Source organism: Podarcis melisellensis, assembly GCF_964234715.1.
Source record: "Podarcis melisellensis genome assembly, chromosome: 18".
NCBI lineage: Eukaryota > Metazoa > Chordata > Lepidosauria > Squamata > Lacertidae > Podarcis > Podarcis melisellensis.
The window spans coordinates 11,407,288-11,431,950 of NC_138536.1; the positions used below are offsets into that span (position 1 = coordinate 11,407,288).

General features: G+C 49.5%; 1 protein-coding gene across 3 annotated transcripts; it reads right to left on the reverse strand.

Moving 5' to 3' along the window:
• Positions 1-2,199: 2,199 nt before the first annotated feature.
• On the reverse strand, positions 2,200-24,450 carry TMEM259 (transmembrane protein 259). 3 transcript variants are annotated; one of them, XM_081895524.1, is made up of 12 exons: positions 24,195-24,450; positions 22,723-23,046; positions 18,701-18,973; positions 14,863-15,034; positions 13,857-13,967; positions 12,862-12,984; positions 12,559-12,659; positions 10,985-11,042; positions 9,241-9,324; positions 7,905-8,037; positions 6,145-6,244; positions 2,200-5,258 (listed from the first exon to the last, which is right to left on the reverse strand). In XM_081895524.1, exons 2-12 carry the CDS (start codon positions 22,945-22,947, stop codon positions 4,488-4,490), a joined length of 2,151 nt encoding a protein of 716 aa, XP_081751650.1. In that variant the 5' UTR covers positions 22,948-23,046; positions 24,195-24,450; the 3' UTR covers positions 2,200-4,487. The 3 variants fall into 3 exon arrangements, with proteins under 3 accessions (XP_081751650.1, XP_081751649.1, XP_081751651.1); XM_081895523.1 differs by lacking the exon at positions 24,195-24,450 and having other exon boundaries at positions 22,723-23,215; XM_081895525.1 differs by lacking the exon at positions 24,195-24,450 and having other exon boundaries at positions 14,917-15,034; positions 22,723-23,214.
• Between the last annotated feature and the right edge of the window lie 213 nt (positions 24,451-24,663).

Consider the following 24,663-nt stretch of genomic DNA (forward strand, 5'->3'; position numbering starts at 1 on the left):
AGCTGAAGTCTAAACTTCTATAGGGTGTTTGGTTGGCAAAGGCTGGCATTTAGCCTTTGGGCACCCAGAGGGGGTCCTGTTCCTAATGATGGGCAGATGGATGATACAGGTAGCCTGCCAGATGTTGCTTGACTACAATTCCCATCATCCTCAGCGATGCTTGGTGGTGCTCTTGGGAGTTCAGCAACACCCAGTGCGCTGTCGGTCTCCTCTCCTTGGAGATTAGGGATGGGGAACGTTTGGCTGACATTGGACTCCCGTCAACATGGCCTAGGAACAGAGGATGATGGGAGTTGTAGTCCAACAGAACACCTCCGGTTCAGTCACTGGCATCTCCCTTTAAAGAAAGCAACAATAGGGCAGGGCAACAAGCAATTTCAGCTTCATATGATGCCAGAATTGCATTGGATCATTTCATTTCCTAGAATCGCAGAGTTGGGACACCCAAAGGTCCTCTAGTCCAACCCCCCCTGCAATGCAGGAATAAAATAACTAAACTACCACAGATCCGAATTAATGCAAGCCCAAAGGCTCCCTGTTAGGCACACATGCAGCTACTTGACCAAATATTTGGATGTTGACAGATAATATATATAAAACAAATTCAGAGGGGGTTGAATGTATGAGAGAACTTTGGAACCATGGTTAAGCCTCGGATTTTGGTCTCGTTTCAAAAGACTAGCTCCATTGCTTATTACAATACTCAGCAGACTTTAAGGACTCCCAAAAAACAGCTTTCTGTCGTCTTCTTAAAAAAAGATTAGGATGCGTTTCTTGGAAGAGTTGTAGCTGAGTTGCACCCGCTTCGCAGTCAAGACGGTCCCGGGTTCAAATCCTTAATTTCCACGTAGAGCTGGCCGTGTTCCCTGCCAGTAAGTGTAGAGCTGTAAACTAGCTGGACCAACTGCAAGGTAACTTTACTACTCAGAATAATGAGGACTAGAAACTTCTATTTTGAAGGTGGGAGAGCCTCTCCTTTGCATGCAGAAGATTGCAGGTTTGATGCCCAACAGCATCTCCTGTAGTGGCTCTGTCTCAAAACCTCTGAGCTAGACGGACAAATGCGCTAACTTCTGTCATTTGTTTGCTTCTGTCTAGCTGTGTTCCGGAAACTCGCAAAAACTGCTTAGAATTCTTGACATCCAGAATATAAGAGGGTGGTGTTTCTGCACAGATTATACGTTGGGGCAAAATAACCTCAAGAAGTTGCCACAGATTTCAGGCTGCAGTGTGGCAGGTCATGCTCAATTTAGGCTGATAACCACCAGGTGAAACTCTTCAAAGGTGGGGCTGAGGATGGCAAGATCAGTTTGGACCACTCCTTGAGGTCTGGTCATTGGAGTGCAGAAAATAAACCACACAGCATTTCAAAGAAATAAGGCCAGTGTTAGACTTGCTCAAAGCGAACTTACGGAAATCAATGCGTGTGACTAATCTAGGTCCGTTCTGCTCTGAGAAAGCCTTCGCTGGAGATAACCCTAAGAGGTCGGGCTGGGACTGCGGACGGGAGCTGCTGGGCTGTGTAAGAAACTGAGATATGAAAGCTAGGAGCTAAATGGCACCTTAAACCTAGGTTATGGGTGCAACGGAATGTCTAGGCACTTTTTAAAGAACAAGAATATAAAGCCGAAAATTAATGAACTGCAGCTAAAATCTTATGTTCATTTTTTTCACATGCTAGTCTAGACCTTCCCCTGCCCACCCCCTAATATTCTTAAGAGGGTCTCCTCCAGTCTTCAGAGAGTGGCTGGAAGTGGGGAGGCAGAAAAAGGCCCTCCTTTCCTTTCCACTGCAGTTTTAATCTGAAATCTTAGGCTCAGGACTGCGCTGCTCTCAGAAACTGCTCGCGCTAATGAAATTCCGTCGCAAAACACGCCTAGAACAATGGGAGTTTTGAACATGGCTGCTGGGGGTGGCTGATGTGACGAGCATCACATTTGTTTACTTCTGGGATTTTGCGGGGTGCAAAAAAAATCTGGGATTTTTGTAGTGCTGAGCAGAAGACAACTGGTTTGATTTTGGGACGATTGTGGTTTTTCAGCCCTCCATGAACGGAGTGTTTCTCTGGAACAGAAGCCGCCTTGCAGACATGACTGGATTTTGCACAGCTTGGGGGGCGGGTGAAGTTCTCCCTCTCTGCCCCGGCCCCAAATCGTTCCACCCCAAGGTAAAGGGAAAAAAGGAGCACGGAAGCAATGCTGTTAGATATAGTATTTATTATATATATAATATATATAATATATACATACTTTTTTGTACATTAAATAGAATGAACTCTACTCTTCATTCCTGGTATAGTTTGGTGTGATTCTTCTCTTTTTCTCAACCCCTCAATCCTTTCTGCCTGACGACTACAACGTAAAAACCCTAATGTCCGGTTATCTACAACCACTCCGTTGCCAAGCAGAGGTGGGCGGGCAGTGAATGATCCCACCAACATATTGCACATGAATGGGGGTCGGGGGGGGAATACCACCACTATGCTTGTTGTCGGCCAACCCACCCTCCACCCCAAACTACTTACACGTCACCCATCTAAGGGATTCTCCCTTCCCTGGCTTTAGGGTAGAGCACAGCAGCCAAAGGTGATTTTGACTGCAAAATCAGAGCATCTCACAGGCGCTCCTGGGCTACAGTCTCAAAAAAGGCTGCTGCTTGCTTAAGGGGGTACCTGCCTACTGCACTTTGCACCTCATGGCAGAACTAAAAAAATAAGAATTAAGATTCCCAGGGTCCTTGGCTCCTGCCTGCTCCCAAGGACCATGTGGCAGGACAGTGAGGTCATAGGGGCAGGGTTTCCTTAGGTCCAGCTGTGCTACCCCCTGAACCTTCCAGCCTCGGAATTCACCTTGCTATTGCTAGATCACCTGAGTACAAAGGCACTCAAAAGTTTGGAGACAGCTGCGTTCTACGATGCTTCCTATTCCCAGCTAGCGCACACACACATGCACCCCACAATTTAAGGGGTACAGCTCTGCTCCAGAAAGGGATGGGCAAATTCTCCTGGGAAGCGGGTCCTTTTTGGGGAGGGGTGCCCCCTGCCCCCCACCCCACTCTCTTCCTTATGTTTCCAGGAACTTAGGTGGCATTTTTTGACCTGCACACTCTTCAAAACACATCCTGCTTATGAGATAAGGCACTGGGCTGGGAAACTTTTTAGGGTGGGGGAGTGGAGAATAATCCTAAATGACCACACTGCATAAAACAAGAACTGAGTTCACCTGTCAATATCTGTGCAAGGGCATAAGAGAGAGAGGGAGCTGTGAGGGTTCTCACCAAATGACAGCTTAAAAAAAACACACCACCCAATTTTTAAAGCCCCCCCAAACCCCCCTCATTTAAGAAAGGGTGTTGCGAGCGACCCGGTCCTCTCTCATCAAGCCCATGTCAGACTGAAAATCAGGAGCTGCTCCCTCTCGCAGTCGCTAAGGATGCACCGTTAAGATGCAACTTGCTAGAACCTTGGAGCTCTGGGAACAAAATAACTGCTGGGCTTTCCTATGTAGAGGTTAAAAACAGGGAGGTGGGGGGCCGACGACACACAGTCCAGCGACCAGGCAAGCCACTGCAAAGTCAGCCAAACCTTTGGGGGGGGGGCTTTCTGAGGACCCCCTTCCCCAGTGGCCAAAAAGGGCTTCCTTGTCAAGAGAGAGATAGAATCCACCTCCAGATCTTCCCCTTCACGTTAATTTTTAAAAGCGCCCTTCTAACAAGAAAGATTTATTGCTGTTTTACTCTGAAAGAGGCTGCGTATATGCATCTATCAACGCGGCTTCTTTCAGAGTAAAATGCAGTCTGTCCCCCATGCTAAAAAGAAAAAAAGAAAAGGAAAGGAAAAAGCCAGGCAGACGTTTCTATGACTCCAGCGCTTGTGGGGTGACAGATCTCCGAGAGCGGTGGCTGCCAGGAACCCCAGATTTAAAGGGGGTTCGTCTCAGGGCCCCCTTCCACACAAGAGTCTCAAGTCCTTCTCCAGCAGCCACCCGTTTCCTCCCCTCCCCGGACGCAGAGTTCGCCATGATACCCGTTTCGTTCGCCTCCCCAGCGCCCCCTCCTGACAAAAGCAGAGAAGCACACGCAGAAAAACAGCAGTAATTCCAGGGCAAAATTAAGTCCACGTCTCCGGCAGACACCAAAGGCGGAGGGGCGAGGAGTCCCATGATTTGAAAAAAGCTTGGAGGGGGGCAGAGAGACTGGCGGGGGGGCTGTGGCTCCGTACGCCCAACAGGAAGGAACCAGAGGACTCTCTTCAGATGCGGGGGGCGAACTGGCTATGGGTGTGAGCCCCTCGTTTTTTTATTCACATTTTTTCCTTCCTTTCCTGGGTTTGGCGGAAGACAGGGTGGGAGAGAGAGAGAAAGAAAGGGGGGGCAGGTTCTCTCCCTCTCCCTCTGGCCTTTCAAGCTCTGCACCTCAACGGAGGAATTGCAGGTGAGCCCAGGGAGAATGGACGGTCGAACTGAGAAGCATCCCGTCCGCCAGGAAGCTCAGGAGAGGCAGTGGGAATCTGGGCCCGCATCAGCCGCACTGTCCAAAGGCGCCGGCGCCGAGGAGTCCGCCTGCGCGAGTCCCTCCTCGGAGGCCTCGCCTGGGGCCCCGCTTGCAGCAGAGCCGAGTGGACAGCAGCCTGCGAGGCAGTCTGTGTCCGGAGGTTTGCTGCGCCCAGCTGAGCTCTCTGGAGGCTGTGGGATGTCCTCATGGGCTGGACTGAGGCGGGTGGCGGCAGCAGCAGCAGCAGAGGCCGATCCGCCTGGTGAGGGAACCCCAGCGGTGGACGTGACCTCGATGGCAATGGACCCTACAGGAGCCTCTGCGAGGTCGCTGCTGACCAGGAGGCGGGTCATGACGCTCGAGGCAGACGCCACGTCCTGAAGGTCCCCACTGGGCCCGGCGGCTTCTGGCGCGACACTGGGGTCCAGGAGGGAGCCGCTCAGGTTGGACATGAAGGAGGCCTCCGCGATGACGGCTGTCTCCGCCACCCAGTTGAAGCTGTCGCCCAGAGAGGCCACCGTGGCGGCTACGACGGCTGCTGTGTGGGCATCCTCGGGTGCCAGGGGGCCGTCCCCAGCGGGGCCTCCGTCCAGGTGGGGCCGCGGTCCGGCCGGGTCAGCGGGAGCAACGGTGTTGTTGTTGTTGAGGTTGTCCTGCAGGGTGGTCTGGGCCCCTCCCTGCTGGTTCTGGAGCAACATCTCCTGGATCCGAATTTGCTGCAGGATGGCCGGCAGCTCGTAGTGGTGGAAAAAGTAGATCATGGAATGCTGTGGGAAAGGCAAGGGGCAGAGGGGGTGAGCTGGGGGCAAAGACGGCTGATATCCGCACTGGCCAAGCCTTCTGAATCCTGGCCCATTCCGCTGCCTGCTTCCCCCTCCCAGCCCCTTGAGTGAAACTGGGTGTTTTTAAAAGAAAGCTTACCCACCGAAATAACCCAGGCCCAGTACTGAAGAATGCTGAATTCTGTGCCTTCTTTTTGAACTTTTTTATTGATGTTTTCACAACACAGTAAAAGGAACTAACCGAACTACATCTGAAGGTAGCCCTGTTCATCATGGTTGATGTTGCATTGTGTTTTTAATATTTTGTTGAGAGCCACCCAAAGTGGCTGGCGAAACCCAGTCAGATGGACAGCACATTAATACTATTATTATTATTATTAAACATTTTTATGGAACAGCCCTCATTTCACCTCTCTGTCTAGGCTCCAAATGGCTCCTTAAACTAAGGTTACGGTTGCCGAAAAGGGAACGCCTAGTTGCCATTTTGGGGCCAGACGGCTCGAAACTTGTATTTTTCAACACGACTTTTTGGCTCCTGAAATTTGTTTTATCTGATCATGCAGATAAAACAGAACGGACAGAATTCCGCAGTGTGTGAAAACAGTCAATATCCAAAGATCTCCAGGCAAATACCTCCAGATGGTGGAGATGTCCGGAGCCATCCTGGCACCTGGGCATCTTCACTTGGTTGCAAGTGGCCAATAGCCGCTGGTTCCAGGCTAAAAGCACCCAGCTCCCCCTACTGTTCCACAAAGTCCTGCTGAGTTCTACACCATCCTGCTTCCTTGCTATGGCTAGTTCTACATCCTGAATGGTTAAGCCTGTGGATTTTCCTGCACTCCAGACAAACATGGTGAAACTGCCAACGTACCTGTATGAAAAGCCAGGATGTGACCAATGCCAAGCTGCTGTATTGCCCATTGAAGCGGTAATGGTAGGCATAAAAGGCAAAATGGTACAAGTAGAAAAACCTGGAGAGGAACAGAGACATGGGGGAAAGGGGGTTAAAGCACATATATCAATACTGGACTGTGGCAGCACACGCTCCGTAGGGCTTCAATCACACTTGATCTGAGGCTGCAGTTAGTGCAGAATGATGGGTACTGACCTCTTGGATCAACTGAACTAGCCCTGTTACAGACTCCACATAAAGACCGTTTCCACATTTATAAGAACTCGGCCTTTTATCATGGCAGCACCTGTGGAACTCCCTGTCTACTGATGCCAGGTGCCTTCGCTGTGCTCTTTCCGGAGCTTGCTAAAAGCATGCCTGTTTAAAAAGGGCCTTCTGAACCTGCAGTGGAGGGAAGGGAGCCCATCTGGGAGAAGGAATCTGATCCTAAACCTCCACTGCCTTGAGGAATATATTTGGGAGAAGAAAAGGCTCAGGAATAAACCCTACACAAATCCAGAGTCCCTAAAGCAGTTGGAGGGTGCCTTGCATGCCTCCTTCTGGCAACTCCTGCAGCCAAGCTGGTGCCAAAGGTCTTGCTCTGCTTTCCTTCGGACACCAGCAAGGCTGAAAGGCAGGTCTTGCCATCTGGGCAGCCCAGGATCTCCAGACACATGGCTCAGGCCTGCGCCCCAGGGAGGTCACATCGGTGCTGCAAACACAGGAGTTTGGCTTCACCCCCAGAGGCACACTCCGTTGTCTCTCGAGACAGACGGGTGCCAAGAAACGAGAAAGTTGATGTGTGTTTCTAGTCTATTGCTATTTTAACTTTCTGAAAGTTTTAAGTTATTGTTGCTAGTTCTTTTCGTACAATCGAACGGTGTAAATACAGTGAAATAAATAAATTCTCTCTCGCTCTCTCTCTCTCAAATCCATTCTCTCCCCTGCAACACAACTGAAAGATGAGAATGGACACATTGTGGAAGAAGGGTGGGAAGTGAACCAAATAAGGACCATTGGAAACAGACAGGGCTGAGTTCAGTGGTCAGATCTGGCACAGAGGAGAGCCGATGTGGTGCAGCCGTTACTGAGCTGTGAGTGGCGTTAGAAACTCAGAAATAAAAGCTGGGCTCCAAATGGCTCCTTAAACCAGGGCTACAGTTGCCGAAACAGAATGCCTAGTTGCCATTTTGGTGCCGGAAAGCTGGAAAATCATATTTTTCAGTAAGACTTTTTGGTTCCTGAAATTCATTCTGATTTTGCAGTTAAAATAAAACGGGTAGAATTCCACAGGATGTGTTGCTAGTGTGTGAAAACAGACGGATCCAGGGATCCCCAGGCAGGCACCTCCAGATAGTGGAGACATCAGGCGCCACCCTGGCACCCGGGCACCTTCACGTGGTCGCAAGTGGACAACAGGCAGGTGCAAAATGTTCCTGGTTCCTGGCTAATTTTGAACGCTGACCGGGAGACCATGCTTCAAGTCCCACACTTGGCAATGAAGCTCACTGCGTGTGACCCTGGGGCCCGTCCCTTGCCTCTCATAGAATCAAAGAATTGCAGAGCTGCAACGGACCCCAGGGTCAACCCCATCGCAATGCAGGAACCACAACCTATCTCACAGAGCCATTGCATGAATAAAGCAGGGATGGAAGGAGGACGTCACAGGCCACCTCAAGCGGGCCGGGAGAAAAGGAGGCCCATAAACACCAGGAATTAGAAGCTCTGTGTGCCCTTACCTCAGCCAATGCCTCTTGCTGGTGTTGGTGTGGCAGCAGATGGCGTCGTACTGGTCTGCCAGCCACACAATGAGGATGATGTAGAAGGCTGTGGTGGTGTCGTTGAAGAACTCGGACATGATCGCCTCCATGCCTGCCGCAGGATGGTGGAGAGGAGGGGAGAGAGAAGGCCAGCAAGTCATCAGGGAGCTTGGCGTCCCAAGAGAGATGTAAGACGAGCCTGCTGGATGAGGCCATGGGCCCTCCTAGTCCAGCAACCACTCCTCACAGTGGCCAACCAGATGCCCCAGATGAGAATTATTATCCTTATTATTTATATGCTGCCTGGGTTGCCCCATCCACTCTGAGTGGCTCCCAACAAAATACTCAAAACACAGTAAAACAACAACCATGAAAACCTTCCCCATACAGGGTTGCCTTCAGATGTCTTTGGAAAGTTGTACAGTTCTTTATCTCCATGGCATCTGATGGGAGGGTGCTCCACAGGGTGGGCGTCCCCACCGAGAAGGCCCTCAGCCTGGTTCCCTGTAGCCTTACTTCTCACAAGGAGGGAATGAGGGAACTGCCAGAAGGCCCTTGGAGCTGGACCTCAGCGTCTGGGCTGAATGATGGGAAGATGCTCCTTTGGGTCTACAGGGCCGAGGCCGTTTACGCCTTTCAAGGTCAGCAGCAACACTTTGAATTGTGCTCGGAAACATACTGGGAGCCAATGCAGGTCTTTGGGACCTGTGATATATGGTCCCGGCAGCCACATTCTGGATTAGTTGTAGTTTCTGAGTCACCTTCAAAGGTAGCCCCACAGAGAGAACATTGCAGTAGTCAAAGTGGGAGATAACCAGAGCATGGATCACCCTAGTGAGACAGTGTGCAGGCAGAGGGGGTCTCAGATAGAGCTGGCAGACAGTCGCCCTGGACGCAGAATTCACCTGCGCCTCCACAGACAGCTGTGAGTCAAAAATGACCCCCAGGCTGCATACCTGGTCCTTCAGGGGCACAGTTGCCCCAGAGAGTCCCACACACCCACCTGCCCCAAGGACCTGAGCGCAACAGCAGCAACTCTCCCCCCTTGTGATTCCCAGGAACTGGTGCTCAGGACCTAAGGTTGCGCTATGACCTGGTTCAGATCCCCACTCAGCTACTGAAGCTGACTGGGTGACCAGGGGCCAGTAGCCTTTTCCAGCCTAGCTTCCCTCACAGGGCTGCTGGGGAAAGAATCGTGCCCATCACCTTGAGCTCCTTGGGAGGAAAAGGTGGTGCGCAAGAGGTAAGAGACAGAATGAATGGGCCTGGTATATCAAAGGCAGTTCCTGACATTCCTGCGAGGCGGTCTCCTTACCCACGAGAGCCAAGATGACGGTCAGCAGCGGGGCTGCCGGGAAGGCAATGGTCATGTTCATCTCCAGCATTTGCAGAAGGTCCACTGTGAGAGGGAGGAGGAATAAACATTCAAGAGGAGAGGAGGCAGCTCCCCCAGCCCAGGGTGGGGGAAGAGGAACCCCTCAACACAGATGACCCCAGGGTTGATCTCCAGTTAGAAGGAATGCGAAAAGCAGAGGCAAGAGAGGGGCTGCAAATTTTGCCAAATTTTGTTTAGCACATCTTGGTCGACAAACTGTGGTTAGTGCTAACTACAACTTGGCTTCAAAATATTATTTTTAACTTTGTAAATAAATTAAGTTAAATTATCATACCACTGCATCTCTCTCTCTCTCTTTTAAAAAAAGTATCAAAGCAGTTTCAGCAATGAAACCATTAAAAAGTTAAGGTAAAGGTAAAGGGACCCCTGAACATTAGGTCCAGTCATGGCTGACTCTGGGGTTCCGGCGCTCATCTCGCTTTATTGGCCAAGGAAGCCGGCGTACAGTTTCCGGGTCATGTGGCCAGCATGACTAAGCTGCTTCTGGTGAACCAGAGCAGCGCATGGAAATGCCGTTTACCTTCCTGCCAGAGCAGTACCTATTTATCTACTTGCACTTGACGTGCTTTCAAACTGCTAGGTTGGCAGGAGCAGGGACCGAGCAACGGGAGCTCACCCCGTCGCGGGGATTTGAACCGCCAACCTTCTGATCGGCAAGTCCTAGGCTCTGTGGTTTAACCCACAGCGCCACCCACGTCCCAATTCAAATTAAAAAGTTAGACACCAATTAACCATTCTTCATCGCCTGTATAGGCTGGGCGGAATAGAAAAGTTTCCAGCAGGTGTTTAAAAATTGGCACAGGAGGCACCTGCTAAATCTCTAGTGTAGCAGTTCTCAAACTTTTTTCTCTGAGTCACACTTTCAGAATAAAAATTTGCTCGCACCACACCCATTTCTTTATCAATAAGAAATACACTGGAAAACAAAACAAAAAAACCTAGCAGTGCTTGTTTTATAATATAGAACACAACTACTTCCTAATACAATCCAGAAAGTGTAAAGCAATGCAGTTACATAAAAGCTGTTCAAAATTTATTTGATTGCCCTTGAATCTTTCTGCCACACTTGCCATCCTCTCTTCTGACACCCTTTGACAACCATGCTCTAGTGGGAGGGAGTTCCACAGGACTGGGCCAATTACAACAATGGCTCCGTTTCTTGTTGTTGTCAAACCAGCCTCACCGACTCGAGGAAGGACCAGCGACGCTCCTGCAGGTGGTATCAGTTATCAAGCTGGAATATAAGGGCTCAGGAGGCCCCTGAGCAACCCTGGGCCTAAGTTGTTCAGGGCTTTTAAAATTAATACAAGAACCCTGAACCTGGATTGGCGGTAAAGTGGTCAGCCAGAGCAGCCGCTTCAACAAGGGCCTCACATTCTCTAACTGTTATATACAAGGTCTCCCTCAGGAGGTTGTCGAGGTTTTTAAGCAGAGGTTGGGCTGTCATGGATGCTTTAGCTGAGATTCCTGCATTGCAAGAATGAGGACCCTCGGGTTCCCTTCAAACTGCGGACCTTCAGATGCTGACTGATCCGAAGTGGCAAGTCTTGTTTGAACCCTCTACCCAGGGGGTTGGGGAAAGAAGAAAACTGCTGTCTTTGTCCTCCAGCAAATGGACCACTTGGGCTCTCGGAAAGCCAGAAAGACCGGATGAAATACTTACCGATAAAAACGAAGATCTGGTGGTGCGAGTATCGCAGAAGCATGGAGACAGACAGAGTCTGGAAAAGAGAAGGGGTGGGCAAGTGTTAGAGCCCCAGCTCCCTATGAATGTAGGGCAGTGTCACCCCCCCCAAAAAAACACCCCCAACCAACCAAAATTCTAATAGTTGCAGACACCTGCCCTTTCGCCTGAATTAAATACCGAAGGCACTGTACACATGAGCTCCCAAATAATTAGCTTTTAATAATCTTATCTCCAGTGCTATTTAATAGTCAGTGCTTATTTAATCATCTTCTTCCTTGGAGGTTTCTAAGCAGAGGATGGATGGACACCTGACATGGATGCTTGAGCTGAGATTCCTGCCTTGCAGGGGGTTGGACTAGATGACCCTTGGGGTCCCCTCCCGACTCTGTGTTCCAGGGGTGGCTCAACTAGGAAACTAATGAACGTTAAGCTTCAGGGCCTCCAATTCCAGAGGGACCCCAGAAGCGAATTTAGTCCACACTGCCTAAAATTTTTGAAATCGCACAACTCAGATCGATTAATTTGTTGTTGTATATACAATATTTCAAACTTCCCTGAACAGGGCTGCTTTCAGATGTCTTCTGAAAGTCAGATACTTGTTTATTTCCATTATTTCTTTGGCATCTGATGGGAGGGCATTCCACAGGGCGGGCGCCACCACCGAGAAGGCCCTCTGACTGGTTCCCCGTAACCTCACTTCTCGCAGTGAGGGAATTGCCAGACGACCCTCGGAGCTGGACCTCTGTGTCCGGGCTGGACAATGGGGGGTGGAGATACTCCTTCAGGTCTACAGGCCCGAGGCTGTTAAAAGGGTATTCACTTCCAATATCCTTTTAAATTTGTTGTGGGAGGGGGGGTTATTGATTTGTTGTTGCTCTTATTTTTATTTTTATTATTTTTATTTTATTATTTTTATTATGTAACACCAGTCTTGAAAGACCTACATTGGCTCCCAGTACGTTTCCAACCACAATTCAAAGTGTTGGTGCTGACCTTTAAAGCCCTAAACGGCCTCGGTCCAGTATACCTGAAGGAGCGTCTCCACCCCCATCGTTCAGCCCGGACACTGAGGTCCAGCACCGAGGGCCTTCTGGCGGTTCCCTTACTGAGAGAAGCCAAGTTACAGGGAACCAGGCAGAGGGCCTTCTCGGTAGTGGCGCCCGCCCCATGGAACGCCCTCCCATCAGATGTCAAAGCGATAAACAACTACCTGACATTCAGAAGACATCTTAAGGAAGTTTTTAATGTGTGATATTTTAGTGTTTTTTGGTTTCTATGGAAGCCGCCCAGAGTGGCTGGGGAAGCCCAGCCAGATGGGTGGGGTATAAATAATAATAATAATAATAATAATAATAATAATAATAATAATAATAATTGCAATTTTATGTTGTGGACTGCCCCGAGATCTAAGGGTGAATGTTGGGATACAAATTTAATAGAAAAATATAATGATAATGATAATGATAATGATAATAATTGTTCAAGACAAGAACTCTCCTGGGATCTACTGGGGCTGAAAAGCAGCCCACGAGCTGACACAGAATACTCACGAATATGACCATGATGACGAATGCTGCCAGGTACGAGGTCCGCGCCATCCACATGCTGATGAATCGGTAGTGTTCCCCAGATACCACATTGCGGAGGAATCCTGAGCAAGGACACAAGGGAAGGGGAGGAAAAAACAAGGACGTTTCAGCAACAAAGATCTCCCAAAGTGGACTTAGTCCAATTAGTTGGCTCTGGCACCATCTAGTGTTGGACTTGCCGCCTTCTGCCCCCCCAAGAGATTGCAACAGCCCAGCCCAGATCTGCAACTGAGCGAGAACAGAGACCAGTTATATAATATAAACCTTTGTTCTCTTCGTTTTCAGCCAAGGCTTTCACGCTGGACATGAGGATGTCGTCGTAGCCAAGGAACTCGTCCAGGAGCAGGCGGCTGAACCGGTCTCCAAAGCACTGGTCTCGAGTGGGGTCTGGGGAGAAGATGGAGAAGAGGGTTTGTGTAAATAGGCGGAAAGAAAACCGGCGGTGCTGATAGCAGCAGGAAGAAGCAACTCGAGGGGTGTTTGTGCATTTCACGGGACGCTCAGAAACATTCCAACTTCTGGAGGGGAAGGAGTGGGCGTTTTGTGATTTGGGAGGGAGGCACCATGGCACAGGGAAAAGAAAAAGCTGGGACCAAGTCATGGCCGAAGCAGGCCTAAAAGCAACAAGGAGCAATCCCGGGTTCAAACCTTGCCACCACCCCTTTAAGCTCACTAGGTGGAGTTTCAGGCAAGGCAGTTTCCTGTCTGCAACACGGGAATCAATCTTTCAGCGTGGCAACACATCCCCTTTGCTGCACCTTTGTACTTTTGTACCTCCAGGCTGTGATACTTAATGATTTACCGTATTTTTCGCTCTACAAGACGTACCAGACCACAAGACGCGCCTAGTTTTTGGAGGAGGAAAACAAGAAAAAAAATATTCTGAATCTCAGAAGCCAGAACGGCAAGAGGGATCGCTGCGCAGCGAAAGCAGCAATCCCTCTTGCTGTTCTGGCTCCTGGGATAGCTGCTCAGCCTGCATTCACTCCATAACACACACACACACATTTCCCCTTACTTTTTAGGAGGGGAAAAGTGAGTCTTATAGAGCAAAAAATACGGTAAATTGTTGATTCTTTCTTTCATTATGTTTGCCGCTATTTTTTCCGTTAACAAATCATCTAGATGATAGATAGATAAAGATAATAACAACAACATTTGTACCCTGCTGCTCAACCTCCCTCCGCCCCCGCCCCAACCAGGCTCAGCAAATGAACAAACCTCCACCCTCAGCTGAACGGAAAAGCAAACCTTCTTACCCAGCGTCACAACCATGACAGGGATGCTGAGGCGCTGGCGGGTGCTGTGTGACAAGCGAAGGAACCCGTATTCAAAGGAGTATTCCACGATGTACTCTTCCTGGGGCCAGACTGGAAGAAAATGGTATTTTTGAAAAGGCCAAGAGGATGGAAACCCAGAGGTGCCCCCAGGGGTACTGCCTCAGCCTAGTTCACCACAGCACGCCCGTCGATTAAAAGAAGCCTCGCTGGGTGCTCCAAGGAGCTGGGGAAAGGGACAGGCGAAAAGGACAGGGAAAATGACTCTGCTATGAGGAAAGCTTGCAGTGTTTGGGTGTCCTTAGTCAAGGAAATAAGAGGCAACATGCTAGAAGCCTGTAAAATTAATGCAGGGCATGGAAAAAGAGAAAGGTTTTCCTCGCTCTCTCATAACATTAGGAGTTGTGGACGTCCAATGAACCTGAACGCTGAGAGATTCAGGACACTGTCCCGCCCCCCCCATACAATTTTTACTGAATTTCCATTTTTTTACAAATGCTTACATTCATTTCCTGATAGACTTCCCACTTCCACCTCCCGTGTTTTTGTATATATATCAAACTCTTGCCTGTTGCAAAAATACCTCTAGTACAATTACATTATCATTTTCCTTCTCCTGCTCCTTTCCTGCCTGCAATTTAACTTGTTTGTAGTGCTTTTCAAAATAGTCCCCACCCCCCAATGCCTCCATTCTTTTATAAAGAGTGCATCTTTTCGACCTCTTAATATCGCTGCCCGCCCCTCTCCATGGCATTAAGGTCATTGAGAGCGGGTCAGTTTCAAAGGCTGCATGCCCAGAGAGTGCGCAGGCAGCGGGGCCTTCTCTGCTGTGGCCCCACTCCCATCAAAAAGGAACCTCTCCCACACACAAGGAGAGGAGGCAAACAGCGAAAGAAAAGGAAAGTGGCAGGTGCAAAGGGAAGGGTGTGGCAAAGGTGAGGAGTGGGAAGGAGGGTTATTTAAAGGGTCTGCAATGTCGTCTCTTTACCTGCTTTGGCTAGCATCTCAAACTGGGACACCGTCTCGCTGAGGGGCTGCATACCTTTAGACGCCGGCTCGCCGCTGAAGGAGAACTCTTGGCTCTCGTTGGGGGCTGCCACCTTGGCGCCGCCCAGGCGGGAGGGCTTGAGGAAGACCTTGGGCTCGATATCCAGCTCAAACTGGGATCAGCGGAAACAGAGGAGAAGAGTTCAGGGAAACGCAGAAACATCAGATCCACTGGTCCTTCTAACTCAGCGGTTTCCAAAGTGGGCATTGCCTGGGGGGATGCTAAGGGGCAAGAGGGCAGCGGGGGGGGGGGCAGCGGGAGGTGTAAATGACCACCAGACTCTGAAAAGCTGTCATCACTGGATCAAGTTCATCCATTGTGTTGAATTAATTCAGCTACATAATAGGACTGGGCAATATATTGATATACTGTATTGTCCAAAACTGGTCTGAAGTCCCAATCATGATGTTGGTTGCATAGTTTTTGACCTGGCAATATATCATGAATCATAATGTGTGTGTGTGGGGGGGTGCTATGCAACAATTACAACGTGAAGCCAGCCAATGCCTCTACAAAGCTCCATCCTCATTTCAGACACTGTGATATATCAGTAGATCACAATGTTTAGCTGGTGATATATCACAATGTTGAAACCAAGTATCGCCCAGTCCTAGCAAATGGCTTAAACAGGATTTTTTGGGGGAAACGTGCAATTAACTGTTACTGTTTTGAATTTTAGGGCTTTTTATAGGGTAGGGTAAGGGATGCGAGTGGTGCTATGGGATAAACCACAGAGCCTAGGGCTTGCCGATCAGAAGGTCGGCGGTTCGAATCCCCGTGACGGTGTGAGCTCCCGTTGCTCAGTCCCTGCTCCTGCCCACCTAGCAGTTCGAAAGCACGTCAAAGTGCAAGTAGATAAATAGGTACTGCTCCGGCGGGAAGGTAAACGGCATTTCTGTGCGCTGCTCTGGTTCGCCAGAAGTGGCTTAGTCCTGCTGGCCACATGACCCGGAAGCTGTATGCCAGCTCCCTTGGCCAATAAAGCGAGATGAGCACCGCAACCCCAGAGTCGGTCACAACTGGACCTAGTGGTCAGGGGTCCCTTTACCTTTTTATAGGGTAGGGTAGGAGGCACTGGGGATGGAAGCAAGGGGGCAGTGACCCAGTATTTTTGGGAACCACCGATCTAACTCGTTGGCTTCTATTCTTATTTGTCCGCTGTAAGGTTGCAGGGCACATGACAGCAATTTAAAAGAAGCAATATCCAAAACCATTAAAACCATTTACAGTCAGAAGAAGAGGGTGAGTCCCCCCCCCACGCCTTCATCTCCCCCGGATGCAACGAAGTGCGTCTCTCCCGTTCAGTCTTTGCAGCCACAGCAGGAGCTGCAACTCTCCAACAGGTTGACTTCACCCGCTAAGGCACCCTCTTCCACTGTCTCCCAAGACAGACAGATGCCAACCAACCACATATATCAGGTGTCAAAGATCATGGCAGCCTGGTGTGTCTGCAGCATAATGAACATGGCTAAGAGCCTAAATAAATGGGAGTAACATCTTGAGGACCCCACCCTGCCTAACCCGGAATGAGAATGCAGATGCACAGTCACATCTGACCATTTCCTGCATCTGCGGGATCTGCCTCTGTTCTTTTGTGCAACAAGGCATTTCTCTCAGGGGGCGATAAAGAATCTAGTCGTTTACGCTGCGTTTGACAGCTCCTCTCAGGAAGAACATTTGTTGTGCCACAGAGAAATAGTGCATCATTGTTAAGGATCCAAAATTACTTTTATAACATGCAGCAACCTTTAAACAGCCATACGGAGAAGCTAGACACACACACACAAGCCCTCGCAGCCTCATGCCATCCTCCCCCAAGGCAAAATAATCTCTAAACAGAGAAATGAAATAGTCCCCCAGCCCTGAAAGGCAAGATGAGGTCTAATACGAAGCACAACTGCGGTGGCAGACAGCAAATGGTAGCTTTCAGCTGGTTTATTTAATCGCCATTCTGGGTTGCACTCAACGCAAATGGAAATATATATATATATATATATATAAAAGAGGAACCATATTGGAGAAAATTAAATGAAATTAAGGAGTAAATTGAGTGAGTTAAATCAGCCGCGTTGCCACCCGGGGACTCTTGGCAATTTGTTCACACAAGGCATTAATTTGGTTTAACAAACCTTTAATGTACTACATGCTGGTTCGATCGCAAGGGAGGAAAGGAAATTACTGTTTGGTGGGTGGGGAAGAGGACCCGTTAATTATTGCCGACTCTGTAGGGCTTGGAAGAAATGAAACAAAAACCCAGCCCAGCAGGACCACATGTTTTTCTGCACTAGTGAGAAACAGACCTTTCAATGTGGCAGCAGCTGCCCTCTGGAACTCCCTGCCTCTTGATATGAGGCAGGCGCCTTCACTGTACTGTTTCAGACACCTGCCAAAAACTTGCATACATTTACTATATGGGCTGCATCCAACAAAGTTCTACTCAAGGGTACACCCACTAAAAGTAATAGGCTGTAATGTCACGCCTTTTAATTTCAACGAGTCTACTGTGAGTAAGACTAAAGGCAGAGACAAACCCTATATATTTTTTGGAAAGCTGTTTGTTCGCAATGTTATTTGGAACCTCTTTATAATATTGAACCATATTTTGCATGACGGTTCCCAAGAGCATGTTTTCGTCCAAGTAGGGATACAACTGGACCCAATTCGGAATCAAGAATATAGGGCTGAACCTTTCAAAGCTGTGCTGATAGATCATTCATTACTCGACGGCTTCCTAGAAGCAACTGTCTAGCTCTGGGACTAGATGGGAGTGAAATCTGACGGGACAGGAGTCTGACGGCTTTAAAAGGCAATGAGCATCTTGGAGGCTGAGTTTTGTCAGAATCAAGTACACACTTCCAGAGTTGGCACAAAATACATTACCTCTAGTAGATGAACCACCAGAGTCAGTGGAGGGCTGTGAAAATTTGTGCCCAGGGATTTTTAGACTCGTTTACTCATTTACTAACTGAAACCAAAGGGGCGCATGGGTTGCCAGATGTGAAATTTTATTTTCAGCTCTCCTGATCCACTATCTAGGGAAGCAAGAGTCACAATCAGAGTGCAAGGACACATTTCAGCCAGGCAAAAAATGCTCAGGGAGGGTGTGGAGCAGGGCTGGTGAGGGTGCGTGGCCTAGGGGAAAGTCCCCAACGCTAAATAGAGAGGCCCAGAAGGTCCACATTTAGGGTTTCCCAGCTGTTGGGAATGCCTTGAACGGAGGCTGCTCACAAACAGTTCCTTGGGGCCTCAATTAGCCACTGAGAAGTCCTCTCTCTAAAAAGCATCCAGGTTTTGCATTCCCAGCAGGGAGAACCAGTGATGACGGATCGTACCCAAGAGGATCTCCACAGCAAGGAGATGGGAAAAGAATGCAGAACTCTGGAGTTGGAAGAGACCCCTTTAGGCTCATACATCCCAACCCCCTGAAATGCAAGAATCAAAGCTAAGTGGCCGTCCAACCAGTGATAGAAACTCAGACATGAAAGTTAGGAGCTAAAGGCATCTTAAACCTAGGTCATGGGCGCTGCAACCGAGCGTCTAAGCAGGCTTTTCTTATAACAAGAATACAAAGCTGAAAATGAATGAACGGCAGCTAAAATCTTGTGTTCATTTTTCACATGTTCTAGTCCTCATCTGAAGCCTGCAAAAAGCAAAGCCATATTTCCCATGCACCAAGAACAATGGGAGTTTTGAAAGCTGCGTCCAACCTCTGTTTAGAAACTGCTAACGAAGGAGAGAGTCCACCCACTTAGCGATGGTCTGCTCTGCTCCACCCTACCTTGATGGAGCTGTTCTCAAACATCTCCACGCTCATTTCCTCCTCTTCTTCTTCCTCCTCCTCCTCCCCGCCAGCTGCCTCAACCACCATACCCGGGAAGCGGTCGCTCTCGCAGAACTGGAGGAAGATGGGGGCGCGGCTGGAGTTGCGCTGGATCTCCACCCGCAGGATCCCGTCGCGCGGCCACTTGTCTCGGACGTGCTCCAGGCAGTTGATGGGGGAGCGGGAGAAGGCGATGTGGATATACGCCAGGATGAAGAGCACAAACAGGGCCTGGAAGAGGGAGGAGAGAGACGGAAAAATTAGAAGCAGGAGAAACAGGAATCAAGGACCACATTCCCTTCTTAGAGTAGTGCCACAGGCTAGTTTCTGCACACTCGCACCCGTCTCTCTCTCCTCCATCTGAACAAGCAAGTGGCATTATCAGAGGTCAACCTTCCTGGGGTCACATGACTGTGCTGGCTGGGGCCAGATGCAAAAGTGGGCGGGGCAACAGAGGCAGATGCCAATAGAGGCAATAGATGGCAAGCTACTTTCTAGACATACTGACAGGAGCTTGTTGTTGTTTAGTCGTCCGACTCTTTGTGACCCCCTGGACCAGAGCACGCCAGGCACTCCTGTCTTCCACTGCCTCCTGCAGTTTGGTCAACCTCATGCTGGTCGCTTCGAGAACACTGTCCAACCATCTCGTCCTCTGTCGTCCCCTTCTCCTTGTGACCTCCATCTTTCCCAACATCAGGGTCTTTTCCAGGGAGTCTTCTCTTCTCATGAGGTGGCAAAAGTATTGGAGCCTCAGCTTCACGATCTGTCCCTCCAGTGAGCACTCAGGGCTGATTTCCTTAAGAATGGATGCGTTTGATTTTCTTGCAGTCCACAGGACTCTCAAGAGTCTCCTCCAGCACCATAATTCAAAAGCATCAATTCTTCGGCGATCAGCCTTCTTGATGGTCCAGCTTTCACTTCCATACATCACTACTGGGACAGGAGCTAGCCAGCAATAAATCACACCCTGCACACTGGAGTTAACTCTTTATTAGAACAGGATCTGCACAGACCTGGTGGAGGGTCAGGTGCAATGGGCACAGGAACTCATGCCCAATAGGCACCCATAGATCAGTTGCCAAGACTGAAAGTCCCTGCCTCCCCACAGCCATTTAAGTCCCCTCCTCTCCAAGCAATCAGAATCCACCCTTTCATGCCTCTCCTGGTTCTGGGAGACAAGGAGGGAGGGGAGACTGTCACAGCAAAAGGGGGAGACACCCGTGACTTCACCAGCTGGACTCATAATCTTGGCCTCCCTCCTCTCCTGCTGCAGCTTCCACCTCTGATTCTGGACTGCTCTCTGCCACAGACTCTCCCTGCTCACTAAGCCCTATTACCCCTTCTGAACAAGGTTAGTTGGTTAGAGTGCAGGGCTGATAACGCCAAGGTTACAGGTTCAATCCCCATAAAGGACAGCTGTATATGTCTGTATTGCAGGGGGTTGGACTAGATGATCCTCAGGGTCCCTTCCAACGCTATGATTCTACAAGAATCACTGTCCCACCACCAATCCTCAGGCTCTGAGCCTTCTTCCTTTGGGTGTTCCTCTGCTGGTACCTCCCACCATCCCTCTGCATCCAACCAATGCCTGACGTCCGCACACTTACACACCCCATAGAGGCATTAGCAGAGTTCATGGACACATCCCGGGCCACACAAAGATGAGAGAGTGTTTTTTGGACCCCCCCCCAAAAAAGCTGTTGACTGAGAATTTTTGTGGACTAGTTACCGCTAGCTTCTGTGTATGGATTTGCAAGGCTGAATGAACAGGGAACTTCCTCAAATGTTTACAACAGGGATAGGGACCCCCGGGGCCTCCCAGAAGCCATTGCACTCTACCTCTGGTCATCCTTGAGTCTTGGCCAAGTGGGTTGAGTAGAGCCAAAGGAGTTACAGGACGGTAGACTTTGGCTGACTGTTTGGAGGAGCTTCCAGAGAATGTTCTTTCCCGAGTCATCACCACCCTAAAACTCTGAGGGCAGTGGAACTACCAAGAGGGACTCCCCCTCCAGTGAGAGACCCCTCCCTCCTGAGAGTGTCTGAAGGGAAGCGGCCAAAGTCAACTTAGATATTTGGTACCCGAGTCATAAATACTAATATCAGCACCACCTTGAACTGGACCCAGGAATGAACCATCAACCAATGCAGCTGTTATATAACAAGGGTCACGAGAGTCCAAAACGGAGGCCAGCCAGTAAACAGGCAGCTGCATTTTGGATGAGTTGACGTTTTTTAGGTAGTCTTCAAGGGCAGCCCCACACAAAGTGACGTAGCACCTGTCAGGATTCCCTGCCTGAAGCGAGAAACTTGAATAAATAACCTACAAGATCCCCTCTGCAATTCTATGAGCCTGGATTTGCAAAACTGTCCATGCAAGTTGACAGCTCTCAGTAAGTTCTGCTAGGGGGGCTGTTTTTGTGGGGTTAACAGAGAAGAAACTTCCTTTCACCTGGCCAGACCATCCAAACCCAGAACTGCAACGCAATGACAGGCACAGGATCTCCAGCCAAAAGCCTTTCTCAACTCTATCCAAAGATGCCAGAGATCAAATGGGGAGCTTTTGCAAGCTCTACAACCAAGCTACAGCCTATATCAACATTAGCATTCCTAATACTTCTCTGTGTGTGCTTAAGCCACCGAAAAACTCCATCTTCCTATTTCTTAAGAGCTGTACAGTAATGTTGCAAGGTACCCCAGGGGCCATCCTGTTAAACCCCCTGCAATGCAGCAGGCTAGTTGCCAGTGATAAAAACTGGGATAGAAAAGCTAGGAGCCAAATGGCTCCTGGGACCTGGGCTGTGGGCGCCAAAACAGAATGTCTAGTCGCTATTTTGGGGGGGTCGGCAACACGTTTTATTTGTTATTTTGATAAGCATGAACTAATACGTAATTCACATGAGACACATTGCTAATATCACATTTTTATCAGAAATTGTTAATACACATTAATTTGGTGTTTAAAATAAAAATATTGGTACCATACTTCAGTTTTCAAAACACTCTACTCTTTATTATTAAACTCCTTAACATATTGTCTATCTTTAACTTTGAGGCTTCAAAGCACATACTTTACAGTAATCCTTGAGCATCACCTGGGCACAAAAAATAGCACCCAAATTTTTTGAGGTGCTCGCAAAATGCACCTGGCGCCCTGCTAATTTCGAACCCTGCTAGTCGCCTGTGGCGATTAAATGTTGCAACCGGCCAACCAGGAAGAATCCTGTAAAAGCTTAAGAGAGGAGTGAGGAGGGAAAGTGTTTCCAACTCAAAATTTAATATGCAACAAATTATTTCCATGTGACGGTGTGCAAATGCTGTGTTAAATGTATGTTTGAAACTGGACGTATTTAGGATTCAGCAGGTGGAAAGTAAAGGCTTCCTTGATATATAAGGGGTGGGGAGCCTTTCTCAGGCAGAGAAGCACATTGAGAAACCTTCAGGAGGGACCAGTGTTGGGTGGGGCCAGGGGCAAAAGTGGGCAGAGCAAGAAATGTATTTTTTACTTTGCGTAGACTAGTTCCTACACACCTTGTCTCTGCTCCGCCCAGGCAAGGAGGAGGCCTGATCTGAGTTAAAGGTCCCTGCAGCACAATGTATTTGACTTTTATTTATCCATTTATTTAATCTATATACCACCCTTCCTCAAAAGATTTCAGTGCAGTTCACATAACAAAATACAAGATACCAAATAATTGAACCCAAACAACAACCCCCACCCCTTCCCACAGATACATTTAAAAGGCTGTAGGATATTAATCAGCCAAAGACCTAGTTGAAGAGGAATGTTTTCATATGGTGCCTAAAAATATATAGTGGAGGCGCCAGGCAAACCTCCTTGGGGAGAGTATTCCACAAACAAGGAGCCACTGCAGAAAAGGCCCTGTTCTCATGTTGCCACCCTCACATGAAGAGGGTACACAAAGAAGGGCTCAGATGATGAACGCAGTCAACCTCCCCCCCCCAAAAAAAACCCACTTTACCTTGAGAAGTACGAAGAATTCAAATATACGACGGAAGGAAGGTGGGAAGAGGCGGGCATAGGTGACGGCCATCTTGAAGAAAAGGGCATGGAACAGGCGGTCACGTACGTTGATGAGGGGGTTCTGGTTGAGGTTGCGGACCCCACGGTTGTTTCCGGCAGGGGCCCTGCCGCCCACATTATTGTTCATTGGGTGGTGGTGGTGGGTGCCTTGGTTCTCTGACATCCTTTTCCAAGGCAGGTGTTAGCTTTCCACGGGCGAATTCAGATTTGGATGACAGAAAGTGCTCAGGAAGCGGCCGGTGGGGTCGTCTTGGTAAGGTTTCTCTGGGGGGTGGGGAGAAGCGGCCGAGGGGGAGGCAGGAAAAAAAAAAGGAGTCACTCCTTCCCCACAAGGGAAAAAAAAAAATCCACGCACAGCAGGATAAAGAGAAATTGTCTTTTAAATGGGCTGATGCAAAAGTTTCAGAAACTTTGTAAACCGGTGGGAAAAATTTTTTTTGGGGGGGAGGCACCTCAGATATTGGTTTGAAAAGTCACCCAAAGAAAGCAAGGGAGGGGAATGTTAAGCTTCCTAGGTTGCAATTTATATAATGTTGGAAGGTGGCCGGGGGGTGGGGGGGGGAGAGAGACTGAATCTAATGGGACTTTTGGGTCGGAGGGGTGCAACACTAATAGTCCCCAGAAAGAAGAGGGGCTACCCCAAGACAACAGAGCAAAAGGGAATCTGGGGGGGTCAACACGGTAGGGTTCCAAGGGGGGAGGCAGAGAGAGGACCTAAAGAGATCAAGTTGTGGGTTTTCTTAAGGGGGGGGAGAGTCAAATCTGTGTGGGGAGGAGAGGTGGTGAAGCCCTTCTTTAAATTGGGGAAAGGGGTCAGACAAAGAAGAGACTATGCTAGCAAAATAACAAGGGGGGATGCCTAAGTTTAAAACACCCCAAGTTGGGCTGGGGAGAGGAAAAGAAAAAGGGGTGGGGGGTGTTAAAACCTTTGATTTAGATGTTGAGGGCTGCCAAATCCCACCGTTGTGGGAAGAGGATCAGGTTGAATGGGGGGGGGGAGGAAATGCCAGCCTCAAAAAGGGGAGAAAGAGAAAAGGAGTCTTAAAGCCCCTTCCTTTTTGGGGGGGTTGGCTGGAATGCTAAGCAAACCCCAAAATCGAAGGGTGGGGTGAAAGATAAGGAAGATATTAAAGGGAGGAGGAATATGCCTATTTTAAAACACCCCAATCTAAGGGGGGAGGAAGATGGATGTGGGGCGATTGCGGGGGCCCCCAAACCCCACATACACACCCTTCCCCTTCAGAACTGGGGGGTGGGGGAACAGACACCTTTCCCAAAAAAAAGAAATACAAGGGAGGGGGCGAGGGAGGAAGGAGGACTAACTCCCCCCCAAAATGGGCCCACCCCCCCAAAAAGAGAGAGCCGCCCCACAGATGTCAATAGGTGTGGGGAGGGGGGGTGAGAGGATACCAGGCTGGGGTGGGAGCGAGGCCCTACGGGGAGGGAGGCTCGAGCTGGGCCGGCTTCTCCCCTCCTTTTCGGGGCGCCTCCTCTGAGGGGGGGCCGGCGAAGGAGCGCCCCGCCGCCGAGCTGCCTCCGCTCAGTCCCCCTTCGCGTCCGCGCCGGCCGCCGCCATCTTGTTTGGTTCTCTTCCCTCCCATCTCCTCTTCTTCCTCCTCCTCCTCCTCCTCGCCCCGCCCACCACGGCGGGCGCGGTGACGTCAGCGGGAAGAGGAGGCGGGGCGAGAGAGAGGGAGAGAGAGAGAGAAGCGTCGAGCCGGGAGAATGGGAGGGACGGAGAGGATTCTGGGAAAGCACGCAAAGGACGCAGACCTCTAGTAGAACGTCATGTCTAAACTGCGGAAGAGGAGGAGGAGGAGCTCCAAAGGGGATGCGGTCAAGATTGAGAGGCTGTAACACAACGCTTCCGGCTCTGAAT